Source organism: Montipora capricornis, chromosome 5, assembly GCF_036669925.1.
Source record: "Montipora capricornis isolate CH-2021 chromosome 5, ASM3666992v2, whole genome shotgun sequence".
Taxonomy (NCBI): Eukaryota; Metazoa; Cnidaria; class Anthozoa; order Scleractinia; family Acroporidae; genus Montipora; species Montipora capricornis.
This window is the reverse complement of record NC_090887.1, coordinates 3,984,894-3,998,435: the sequence shown is the minus strand read 5'-3', so window position 1 is coordinate 3,998,435 and position 13,542 is coordinate 3,984,894. Positions and strand designations below refer to the sequence as shown.

General features: G+C 40.3%; 1 protein-coding gene across 5 annotated transcripts in view; it reads right to left on the bottom strand.

Annotated features, from left to right (window-relative positions):
- Positions 1-437: 437 nt before the first annotated feature.
- Positions 438-13,542, bottom strand: part of LOC138049170 (uncharacterized) — a 33,075-nt gene continuing 19,970 nt past the window's right edge. For 3 of the 5 annotated variants that reach the window (XM_068895337.1, XM_068895338.1, XM_068895339.1), the window contains one exon: positions 6,039-8,946. In XM_068895337.1, the coding sequence (XP_068751438.1) occupies positions 6,668-8,932 (2,265 nt within the window). In that variant the 5' untranslated portion in view covers positions 8,933-8,946 and the 3' untranslated portion in view covers positions 6,039-6,667. Of the gene's footprint in view, positions 2,583-6,038; positions 8,947-13,542 lie in introns of those variants that run through there. The other 2 variants (XM_068895340.1, XM_068895341.1) reach the window with 1 other exon arrangement.

The window sequence follows — 13,542 nt, the reverse complement described above, 5'->3', positions numbered from 1 at the left end:
ATATTAGAGTAAAGCAATCAGTAAACTTAGTATTATCGTTTAAGCTAAGTTGAGGAATAGATAATTTATGATTTAGGATTTACTATCTTCCCTAATATTAGGATTTACTTTTTTTTTTCTCTTAAATTGAAAGCATTAGTTTATTTTGTTTTAGAAGTTTCATGCTTGTGCGTTGTGCGATTGTGGAAAGGGGCGTGTGTGTTTTCATTGTCGTTCTTCATTTTGTGAGTGGGCCCACCTTCTTAATAATAATTATCTTGTTAATAGGGCAAAGTTGGTCTCTCGTATGGGAGAATATTGACCTCGGTCAATGGTACACACCTCATTGTGTTCGGTTTGTGTTGGCGAACTTGGTTTTCCCTTACAGACCTCCCATACAGACCTCCTGCTTGGTCATTACAGATTAATTGTCGACCTTTTACTTCGACGAACACGGCTAGAGTAAAAGACAATTTATCCATTTTCATCACTGCAAAATTTGATTACAACCTTAAATGATGAGACCAGGTTTTACATGCCACAAGACATTTTTTTAAATCGAAGTAATTAATTAATCAAATAATACCTAATAAATTACATTATGCAACAACATTTGTTAGTATGGTTCGATGGCTGGGGTGGACTTTCCGATTTTGCCGACTTTGTTCCAGCAGCATCTATCATTTTAGACGGCTTCTCTCGGAAATTTGCTGCAGTTGGTGGGGAGATATTAATATCACTTGTTCCATGGCTCGATGGCTTGGATTTTCTTTCCGGTTTTATCGACTTTCTTCCGGCAGAATCTATCATTTTAGACGGCTCCTCTCGGGAATTTGCTGCAGTTGGTGGCGGGATATTAATATCACTTGTTTCATGGCTCGATGGCTTGGATTTTCTTTCCGGTTTTGTCGACTTTCTTCCGGCAGAATCTATCATTTTAGACGGCTCCTCTCGGGAATTTGCTGCAGTTGGTGGGGGGATACTAATATCACTTGTTTCATGGCTCGATCGCTTGGATTTTCTTTCCGGTTTTGTCGACTTTCTTCCGGCAGAATCTATCATTTTAGACAGCTCCTCTCGGGAATTTGCTGCAGTTGGTTGTAGGGTATTAATATCACTTGTTCCGTGGTTCCATGGCTTGGATTTTCTTTTTCGTTTTGTCGACTTTCTTCCGGCAGCATCTATCATTTTAGACGGCTCCTCTAGGAGATTTGCTGCAGTTGGTGGGGGGATATTCATATCACTTGTTTCATGGTTCGATGGCTTGGATTTTCTTTTTCGTTTTGACCCCTTTCTTCCGACAGCATATATCATTTTAGACGGCTCCTCTCGGAGATTTGCTGCAGTTGGTTGTAGGGTTTTAATATCACTTGTTCCAACGTTAACCGATTCACTCAATTCAGGTGGGACCGCAACTGTTGCCATCTCTTTCCAGTTAATTGACTTTCCGCATCCAAATTGTGGTTTCGAACTTCTCTCAGATTTCACGGTCTTATGGCTGACCTTGGTAATGCGAAGTTGGCCATCAACAAGCCATCTAAACGAAAAGGTGCCCATTTCTGCGTTTGCTGGATCCCTGAGGTCGTTGACATTGTCAAGTCGATTTCCGCAGGTTGTATTGCCTTCACAGCCTTCTGGCTTGGTCCAAATGATACCACAGTGTGGACATTTGCGCAATTCAGATACTCCATGCTCAGTCTGGTATCCGAGACATTCCGTTCTGATATCGTACAGAACCGTGCGAAGTTGATTCACCATGTTAGCAACGTGACCAGCTTCAATGGCTGCAACATCACCTTCAAATGTAAAGTTGTTGGTCTCAGACATCCTCTTCTGGGCTTCAACAATTTCATCTGTCATGTAAGCCTGGAATTCAAAAACAAGGTCAACCAAATCTTTGCCGCTGAACGCTTTTCTTGCTTCATCGAAAGCCTTCTTCTTCTCTGAAAACCTCTTAACTTCATCGCTGGTGGACTTAAGAATCTTGCAATGATTGCTAGGGATTTTGAAAAGCTCAAAAAAGTTCTCATCATCCACTGTCAGGTTATGTTCTTCAATGCAGGAATTGATTATGTTTTTCCTTAGTGTTTCGTGGTTTGTGGTAATCCAAGAAAAGACAACAGTATCGATACCAAGCTCATCTTCTATCGGCGGTATGAATTCCTTCTCTGTCCAGTCTACCATATCCATATGCGTGACAAGAACCCCTACTACATCCATAGGGAGCTCTACAAAGCGATCAGCATATTTGCGAGCATTGTCGACCACAGAATCAATGCGAGTCTCCGCTTTAACAACAATAAATATTCTTGAGACTGGTCTAAAATTGAGTGCCCTTGCTATCTCCAAGTTGTGGTCCAATTTATCCTTCAATGCGTTGCCGCCTGGTGTGTCGGCTACAACAAGGCTGCCGTCAGGGACGCAGAAAGGTTTGAAGGTCTGCGTAAAACTCTCGTTCGCATCTGAACTCCTGCCCTTTATTCCAGTCAGTTTCTCTACTAAAGTGGACTTACCAGTTCCAACATCACCCAGAAGAACTACATAGGGTGCTCTTTCGGAGGTCGAAAGCATCGAATTGAAACCTGCCATGACGTTTAATGCAACTGAAAATGAATAAAACCGAGAACTCTGTTAAAATGCATTTGGGATTGATATTGCTAGTGACATTGGTGATTGCTATGACGATGACAATGACAGTTACAATGACAATGGAAATGACCATGACAATGCCATTGAACATGCTAGTGCTAGTGGCAATACTAATCAGTCACAGTGGGAATGCTGATAGCAACAAAAATGGCAGTAACATGGTAACAGCAATGGCAATGAAATTAACAACGACTGTGTCAATGAAGTGACAATGACCACTCCCCAAAGGGCTTTTAAGGGCCAATCACAACGTAAACAATGCGACAACAGAACAAAACAACTAGTTTAAGAACCCAACTGGCCGGAGGCACATTAGGTGGCTATTTACAAATACAGACAGAAAGTTGAACCATAGTTAATAGAGGGAACTGGTTTGGAAGCTCGGCAAATATCAAAGGAGCAAACAAAGATCCCAAGATTTATGTTGGAAAGTCCACGACCGTGCACAATCTTTTGTTTTGCGCTCATGCACTATGCATGAATTACGGAACCAACACGTTTCTATTGGTTAGTTCCTCAGTACGGAGTAAACAACTATTGTGTTTTGTGCACGGTCAAGGCCAAAAAAGAGAACAAAGACATACAACAAAGAAAGTTGTCGGGTTTCATAACCATTCCCGTCTATTAACTTTGGTTGAACCAGGGACAACCAGGATCACGTTCAAAGAGTGGTCAAGAAGACTGGGACTGGGATAGGGACAACAGCAATAACGGCAACAAAAACAACAAAGACAACGATGAAGATAATAACAATGGAAATGATAATGGCGATGGCAATGATAATGATAATGATAATGATAATGATAATGGCAATGAACATGGCAACGTCAATGATAATCGCAATGGCAATGTCAGTGATATTGGCAATGTCAATGATAATAGCAATAGCAATGGCATTGTAATGGGAATGGCTAAGGCGATGACCGCGGCCACGGCCATGCATATTGTACAAATATGTTAGCCACAACCTCAGCTTCTCATTGAAATGTGTCATTCATGTGGCGTTCGAGCATGAAATTCAAGTCCAATTCACTTGATTACTCTCCGTGGTAAACTAGCAATAGTTTGTTATAGGACTCCTATAACTAAGTTCTGATTGGAAAGAATATGTTAATTTTCATTTTCCTTGACAAATCTCCAAGTCCTTTTACTGATTCAACTCATTGTCGTTTCGGATCAAAATGACGGAAAATAGCTGCGAGGAGGAGACCGACAGAGATTTTCATGACACAATCGACTTTCACTTCGAACTCCCAGGAATATGATGGTAAATCCTGCATAGTTATTAAAGTGGTTATACAGTTAGGTGATCTCAGTCCACCTACCGTGGAAAACGCAGGAAGGAGAATTTTGTTATCCTTGCCCTTTAACCGGATAATTTTGAGCAGAACCAAATTGTCCAGATTAGTGCGAGGATCACTTCTATATTTCAATAACCCGCACTGCAAATATATATACATTTATGTTCGGGGGTTGTTGGTTTGGATCTGTCATCTTTGCAATTTGGCATATAATAACGCGACTGCGTTTTATCGAAAACACACTGCATTATTAGGAATATTTAACTATGAGTAATGGAGTGTTAAGAATGCTGCAAGAGGATTTAGCAGTGGCATTACCCCTGTTACTTTCTCTACTGTAAATGAAGGCCACACCTGTTTTTCTGTAGTTATTTGGTGAAGCAGGTAGAAAGCAATGCGTTTTGATGCCTATCCGTAATTATTTCCGTATGAATCACGTGACACTTTTTGCTCTATTTGTATGAGGTATGTCACATCACTTGATTGTCATAAAATTCTCCACACAACCTGTGCTTACCTACGCATAGATAGACAATGGAGATTTTCGCGATGTTGTTCGAGTTTAGGCTCCATGCTTTTTTTAACATCTTTATACTACGAGTTTCGTGTATGAGCACCATAACGTGAATCTTACAACATATATACAAAATTAAGAGAAAGCTAGTGTGTGGTACCAAAAGCTTTTATTTATTGAACATCTCTGATCTTTTATAAGCGTACGCCAAGCAATGTCAGCAATCCGCCATGCTGCATCTCTTGCTGTACTTAACACAGTAACAAATTGCATTAAATTTATTTTGAAATTTTTAAAATCAAACGCTCCTATCAAATTATTAGGTAATTCCCTTGAAATTGTTCTACTATCAAACTTTTTTGGAAACTTGGCGTAATTTACATTCATGATATGAACATGAAAAAAATTCAATAAAAAAATGGGGTCACCGTGCTTGTTTATGCGTCAGCAGGCTCTTAAAATGGGGTATTTTTACTGTTTTTGCGTTAAAAATTCGAATCACCTTCATACAGAATTAAGTCTTGGTTACTTCAAAGGCACACAATTTTATTCTGAAAATAAAGCAGTAATGCTTCATTTACGCTGACTTTGATTTCCTGGTTGTGGAAATAGTGCACTTTTTGGGACAGTTCCGTGGTTAGCTTGAAGTCCTCGCCTTGGGTAAAATACACCCAGTACGGCACTGTTTTCCAAAAACTATTCATGTTCTACTATCAAAATTTTTTTCTTCTTCAAATATGTTATTTATTAGACTGTTCTTCGCAAATGCCTGAAAAAAAAAATCGGGGGTCACCGTGCTCGTTTGAGAGAAAAGGAGCATTTATTTTGCTATCCGGTTTAATTTGAGCGAAATCTCTTACGTGTTGTGTGCGCACGTGCTCATGTGCGCGCGCTAATGACGCGAAAATCGTGCGCAGTAGGGATGCGCAATGCAATACTAAGGAATTACCTTAAGTCTTACTTTAAAGCTATAATGATTTTCGCCAAAATCTTAATGGAGTATTCTCGACCTCTAACTTTGGCTGTTAGGCTCCAATCGAAAAATAACAATAGATTGCAAAAAGTTTCAACCTTTAGCAGTCAAAAATTCTTATCAAACTGGAATGTGAGTCTATTGCTGCAAATATTTTTGTCCAGGTACTTAAAGGTGTTCCTGACCTCTAACTTTAAGGTAGTTTCCTCCGCTGCTGACTTCCAGAATGTCACGCAACCCTCCCCCAAAAGAGTCTTTGGGGGCAGCGTTGCGTGACACCCCCAGGAGACTAACCTTAAGACTGACAAGAGTTTAACTTTAAAATCACTTCATACTATTCTATCACATCACATTACAATAGTTTACATACTTAAACTACCTTTTACATGCCACATTACATAGCTACCAGTTTTACATGAAATTGTAAAAGAGTAGGGCATGTAGTTCCCGGTGTTGTGGTCTGTCTTCTGTGGTATATCATGGTTGGGAGGGTAAAAGGGCGCACTTAATTTGTAGCCTCGCTCTGTTGTGCGACCCCCACCACAGCCTGTTTCTCTGCTGTGGTGAAAGTGACTAAAAAATAATAATAATCAGTCATAAGTGAACCACGTTGTCGGACTTGCGTAAAGTTTATTACCTTTAATAATTACTTATCATGGCATTCTAATCACCAAGTTTAAGGCATTTTCATTGCTAGCAAATGTGGCAAACTTAACCTTCTTTAAAGCTACCTATGGGAGATTGTAAGCAATACATTTCTGAGAAAAGTTGCAAATCATCTATGCTTAGCGTTACTTATTGCTTCTTTCGAGGGATAATTTCTAGTTTTTTTTAATATAATAGTTTCTAATATACAGAGGACGCTATCTTCACACCGAACTTATGTGTCTCTTGTACCACTGGCGGTCGAGCAAACTATCCAAGATAATGAAAATACTATCTGCAAGGTGCCAAATGTCATATATTATAAAGACGAAGCCACGGCAACAGTCACGATAAACTGAGCAACAATAATCTTGTGATTACCGTCAATGAGTCAGCTTCGAGCAAGTCTGATCTCATACGTCAATTGGCATAAAGTATGGCAGTAAGTTGTCATTTACAATTAGTTTTATGTAGGACCTCGCGTTTTTAAGCCTTGTTGTTCAGTGTTATTATTATGATTATGGTGACGATTATTATTATCATTAGATTTAATCACATAAAAATGTCTTTTGGAGTTTCAAAAGGCTTAAGGAGTATCTGATTTCTCTAAAACTTGGATGGCCTTTTTGGTAGTTTCGTCGTTCTTCCGGCAGCATCTATCTTTTCAGACGGTTTTCCTCGAAAATTCGCTAGAGCAGGTCGCATGGTCTTGTCATCACTTGCTCCGGCCTTAACCGTTTCACTGAATTCAGGTGGGACCGTAACTGTTGCTATCTGTTTCCAGTTGATTGACTTTCCACATCCAAGTGAGTTGTGAACTTGTCGGTCAGATTTCTCGGTCTTATGTTGGGATGGTCTTTCTGGTAGTTTCGTCGTTCTTCCGGCAGCATCTATCTTTTCAGACAGTTTTCCTCGAAAATTCGCTAGAGCAGGTCGCATGGTCCTGATATCACTTGTTGCGACCTTCACCGCTTCACTGAATTCAGATGGGACCTCAACTGTTGCCATTTGTTTCCAGTTGATTGACTTTCCACATCCAAGTGAGTTGTGAACTTGTCGGTCAGATTTCTCGGTCTTATGTTGGGATGGTCTTTCTGGTAGTTTCGTCGTTCTTCCGGCAGCATCTATCTTTTCAGACAGTTTTCCTCGAAAATTCGCTAGAGCAGGTCGCATGGTCCTGATATCACTTGTTGCGACCTTCACCGCTTCACTGAATTCAGATGGGACCTCAACTGTTGCCATTTGTTTCCAGTTGATTGACTTTCCACATCCAAGTGAGTTGTGAACTTGTCGGTCAGATTTCTGGGTCTTATGTTGGGATGGTCTTTCTGGTAGTTTCGTCGTTCTTCCGGCAGCATCTATCTTTTCAGACAGTTTTCCTCGAAAATTCGCTAGAGCAGGTCGCATGGTCCTGATATCACTTGTTGCGACCTTCACCGCTTCACTGAATTCAGATGTGACCTCAACTGTTGCCATTTGTTTCCAGTTGATTGACTTTCCACATCCAAGTGAGTTGTGAACTTGTCGGTCAGATTTCTCGGTCTTATGCTGGGATGGTCTTTCTGGTAGTTTCATCTTTCTTGTGGAAGCATTTATCTTTCCAGACAGTTCTTCTCGAAAATTCGCTGCAGCTGGTGGCAGGGTCCTGATATCACTTGTTGCGACCTTCACCGATTCACTGAATTCAGATGGGACCTCAACTGTTGCCATCTGTTTCCAGTTGATTGACTTTCCGCATCCAAATTTTGGTTTACAACTTCTCTCAGATTTCACGGTCTTGTGGCTGACCTTGGTGATGCGAAGACGACCATCAAACCATCTAAACAAGAAGGTGCCCAGTTGTGCGTATGCTGGGTCTCTGAAGTCGTTGACATTGTAAGGTCGATTTCCACAGGTTGTATCGCCTTCACAGCCTTTCACCTTGGTCCAAATGAGACCACAGTGTGGACATTTGCGCAATTCAGATACTCCATGCTCACTCTGGTATCCGAGACATTCCGTTCTGATATCGTAGAGAACCATGCGAAGTTGATTCACCATATTAGCAACGTGACCAGCTTCATTGGCAGCGCCATCACCTTCAAATGTAAAGTTGTTGATCTTGGACATCCTCTTCCGGGCTTCAACAATTTCATCTGTCATGTAAGCCTGGAATTCAAAAACAAGGTCAACCAAATCCTTTCCATTGAACGCTCTTCTTGCTTCATCGAAAGCCTTCTTCTTCTCTGAAAACCTCTTAACTTCATCGCTGGTGGACTTTAGAATCTTGCGATGATTGCTCTGGATTTTGAAAAGCTTAAAAAAGTTTTCATCATTCACTGTCAGGTTGTATTGCCCATTGCAAGTCTTTAATACGTTTTTCTTTAGTGTCTCTCGGTCTGTGGTAATCCAAAAAAAGACAACAGAATCAATACCAAGCTCATCTTTTATCCGGGGTGTGAAGTCCTTATCTGTCCAGTCAACTAAATCCATGTGCGTGACCAGCACCCCAACCACGTCCATAGGGAGCTCCAGAAAGCGATCTGCATACTTGCGAGCATTGTCCACCACAGCACCAATGCGAGTCTCAGCTTTGACAACAATGAATATTCTTGAGACAGGTCTAAAATTGAGTGCCCTTGCTATCTCCAAGTTGTGGTCCCCTTTATCTTTCAGTGAGTTGCTGCCTGGTGTGTCGGCTACGATCAGGCTGCCGTCAGGGACCCACAAAACTTCGTAGGTCCTTGTGAAACTCTCTTTCGCATCTGAACTCCTGCCTTTTTCTTCCGTCAGTTTTTCTAATATAGTGGACTTACCAGTTCCAACATCACCCAGAAGAACTACATAGGGTGGTTTTTGGAAGTTCCATATGAAGCGATTGACCCATTCCATGATGAGATATGCAACTGAAAGTTACGAAAGTTAAGAACTATGTTAAAATTCACTTGATAATTCCAGTGACAGTGTTAATTTCTAAAGCAATGACTATTGAAATAACAAGGAAAATGACAATGACAAGGACAGTTACGATATAAATGACCATGACATGAACAGTGCCAATGCCAGTGTCAGTGGCAATAGCAACTACAATGATAGTGTCACGGCTATGACAGTAGAGAGCTTACGAATCGATGATGCTCGCACGACGGTGCCGTTGGGTCACGTCATGCTCGCGGTAAAGACGACGTCCGGTAAATTTCCCGCCGTTTCTAAACTTTGTTTTTACCTTTTTATAAGGCAAGTTAGTCAACCTAAAATGCCTACACAAAAACTTGTATAGCATACGCTTATCGAACGAACAAGAATTTGTACTTTTTATACGATGTTCACTAGCCAAAAAACCATGCTTTTCGTTCTGGAACTGTGAAAGATTCGATTTGGATAAGAAAACAACGACGAGTGCAAGGCTGAGTTTCGTTTCTACAGAGAGGACACTTATAAACTTGCTGAACAGCTTCAGATACCTGACCAGATAACCACTTACAGTGGTTTAGTTTTTACTTTCACACTTGGAGATTTGGCTTTCAGTAACAGAGGGCAAAGCACAAGGTCGTCCCTTCAATAAAACCAGACAAAAAAAATCAAAAACATATGTCAAGAACATGCCCCTAAATGTGATACTTGATTATCTGGCAAAAACAGATCGGGAAGAGAACTTTGACAACTAACCTCGCGTCCTGCTATTTTAAGACGCCAGCAAATCGCCCTCACCAACGTCGTCGACTTTGGGGCGACTCCGGTAAGTGTCCATATAGGCAAACGCAGTATGCATGTCTCGCAATCTAACGGCGCCATCGTGCAAACGTAGTCCATTCGTAAGCTCCGTAATGACAGTGACCACAGCAATTTTAATGGCATTAATAGTCGCAATAGCAGTGGTAACAAAAATGGCAATAGCCATTACCAATAGCCAGTGGTAACAAAAATGGCAATAGCGATGTCAGTGACAAGGGCAATAGCAATAATAGCGATGTGACCAACAAAGTCTTAAACAATGACTTTGTTAGCGCCAATGACAATGACATTGACAAAGGAAATGACAACGGCAGTAGCAATGGTACAGACAATGATATTTTCAACATAACTATGTTAGCGACATGGCATTGGCAATGACAATGTTAATGATAATGACGAAGTGAATGGTATTGAAAACGATAATAACAAGGTAAATCACCATAAAATGACAATGACAGCAATAGAGCGGTTTTCAATCTAGTGTACAAAAAGTCATTAGAGAATTACTTTGGTTTTGCATAACTTCACTCAGTGATTGGTTCAAAGTTCTCGCGCCACTTTTTCAACCAATCAGAAGTGAAACCAAAACCAATCGTGGCTTGCGCGTGCACATTTTCCCTCGCTTTGTGTCGGCTTACGTGTAATTACTTCGAGTTTTGATTGGTATACTGGATTGTCTCCGTCCTTTTTGATTCAGTTGGCCAAAGTAATTACTTTGGTTTTGGTTTTACGACACTCATTTGAAAACCGCTCTATCAATGATTATAGTGATGATAATCACATTAGTGCGGTTTTCAATTGAGTGTCGAAAGTAATTAGATAATTACTTTGGTTTATGATTACTTCACTCAGTGATAGGTTGAAAGTTCTCACACCATTTTTTCAACCAACCAGAAGTGAAACCAAAACCAGTCGTGGCTCGCGCAAGCACATTTTCCCGCGCTTTGTGTCGGCTACGTGTAATTACTTCGAGTTTTGAATGGTTTACTGGATTGCCTCTGTCCTTTTTGATTGGCCAAAGTAATAACTTTGGTTTGGGTTTTACGACACTCAATTGAAACTCGCTCTAGCAATGGCAGTGCCGATGACAATGACGAAAACAATGGCAATAGCGGTGGCAATGAACAAGAGGTTTATTTACACGTTTTCCGTATAGAGTATAAAACTAATAGACCTTATTCATAAATGGCGGTCAATTTATAATTCTTTTGTCGAAGTGCAAATTAGCCTACCAAGCCTCGATACCCTACAGTGAATTGAAAAGAATTCTTGCTCTGAAATCAGGCTTGGTAGGCTAATTTGCACGTGGACAAAAGAATTATAAATGTGACCGCCATTTATGAATAAGGTCTATATATTTGTATCTTCGCAACTCAGCTTTAGCACCTTTCATACAATTGCTGGTCAAAATTCAATCATCTTCACCTTCACCTTTGCAAAACGTTTATTACATTCCAATCGTTTCTGAATTACATTTTGCAAGATTTTAAGTGAACCGCAAACAAACAGGTTGCAAATCACCGACTTTCATTTGCGGCGTTCACCTAGGCGAATGAAAAATCGAGAGTGTGGAAACGAGTGTCGGAAATCCAGAATCGGGAACCGGAAACCGAAAATTACCCAGGAATATACACTGAAGTACGTATGCACTTGGAAATGGGAAGAAAATCTCCATCTGATCAGGAAAACAAATTACTGAATGAATGTTTTTTTAACTCACTTTTTACAAACAAAATAGTGTTAATTACAGCGTTGTAAATTTTATAAGAAAAGCAACACATAAAGCTTATAAAACGTCGATGGCCGAAGGACAAGAGTCTCTATGATACAGTTGTAAATTTTCTTGCAGATTCATATTTGTTTTGGTAATCAAGTGATTTCCAATGCAATTTGGAATAAATAAGTATGAGTAAATTTTTTCAAAGACGACAAAAATTGCACGAGCCTGAAGGGCGAGTGCAATTTGTAAAAAATATACAAGTGCTTATTTATTCCAAATTGCGCGAGAAAAATCATGGGATTGCTTATTAATAATATGCATGAAAACATTCGAGATGGTTAAGGACCGTGCCTACTAATTCAACCGTATTTTTACGCGGTTTACTGAATATGCGAAAAAAGCAGATCTTAACAAGTGTTATTGAAATCCAAAAAGAAAATTGGGGTAACCACGCATTTTTCGAAGATAATAATCAACAACATTTGTAAAAAGCTTTAAAATACAAAAAATGTATGGCGTTCTGAAAAGTGCGTGGTTACCCCCAGTTTTCTTTCTGTATACCAAGATCACTTGCTAAGTAAAAAATTTACAAGTGCTTATTTATTCCAAATTGCACGAGAAAAATCACGTGATTACTTATTAATAATATGCAAGAAAAAATTTGAGGGGGTTAAGCAGAAGAAACGCACGCGTATCACACAATCAGTGAAAATTGCGTCATAAATTGCGCCATCCAGAGCGCGCGCTTGATTTGAAAACAAAAGATTTGTTTGGTTCTGACCAAACAAATTAAATAGGATTTTGTACGTAGTAGGCTGTTCGCGATCGTAACTGTATTTATCAAGCCTTCAAGAAATTAACATTAATTATGCAAATAAAATTTGTTCCCGTAGTTTATTAAGGGCATTTTTTTTATTTCCCTGCGTCTCCCGACGCGACTGTTTTCTCTCAGATGCTAATAATAAAATTTGACTAGCATCAGTAAGTCCAGCCACAAAATATTCGTAGCACAATATCCTACGCGAACAAAGTTTATTTTCATGTCAATATATATTCCTATTAACTAATAAAAGCGGCATGAATGCGCAAAAGTTTGTTTACTACGGCTTTCATTCTCGCATCTTTCAATGCTTTCCGCCTTCGCGAATGTGTTTGAACTTTGTCAACACGAAGGAGAGGTGACTGTGATTGGACGACTGAGTCAATGCAGGTCATGCCAGTAGACCCAGGGGAATAAAGAAATTTTGCGGTTGACAAACCGCGGTCCGCCACCCCAGTAAGGGTCAGTTTGTTATCAACGGTCGAAGCCGTGGCCACTTTTGTGATAAAGCACCGCCTTTGAATGCTGTTTTGTTTCAATATTCACCGCCTAACGTTGTTCGCAGGACTTCTATTGCGTTGATAGTGGGTTGAAATGAAGGTTCAATCTTTGTCAATTGATTCTGATGTGAAATTGTGACCGTGGGAATATTTTATCCAGGAATATTTGACTCAAATTGGGGCTTTTACTTCGGGTAGAAGAGCACCGAACGCGTCATCAAAATGGAATTAGTTTTGTGGCATAATTAAACACAAGGTAAATCATAGTTTTGTAGTTTTGAATAATTTTGTATGTTTGTAGACCGCCTTAGCAATCCGGCAGTGTGGAAGTGTAGAAATTTGGCAGTGGGGAAGTTTGGAAGTTTGCAAGTGTGGAAGTGTGGAAGTGTGGAAGTTTGGCAGTGTGGAAGTGTGGAAGTTTGGCAGTGTGGAAGTGTGGCAGTGTGGCAGTGTGGAATCTTGGCAGTGTGGGCTAGGGTTCGTGTTCGGCTTAGGGTCACTACCACACTGCCAAACTTCCAAACTTCCACACTTCCACACTTCCACACTGCCAAACTTCCATGTACTAATTATTTGTGAGTAAATTTCTCGCATTTGCATTCTTTTCTGATGATGCGTTCTGTGCTCCTCTACCCGAAGTAAAAGCCCAAATTGGTGGCACCTCAGAAATTTAGTCTGCAGCCTTGGGATTTTATTATAACCGTTGGCAACCACGAAATCGCGTCGG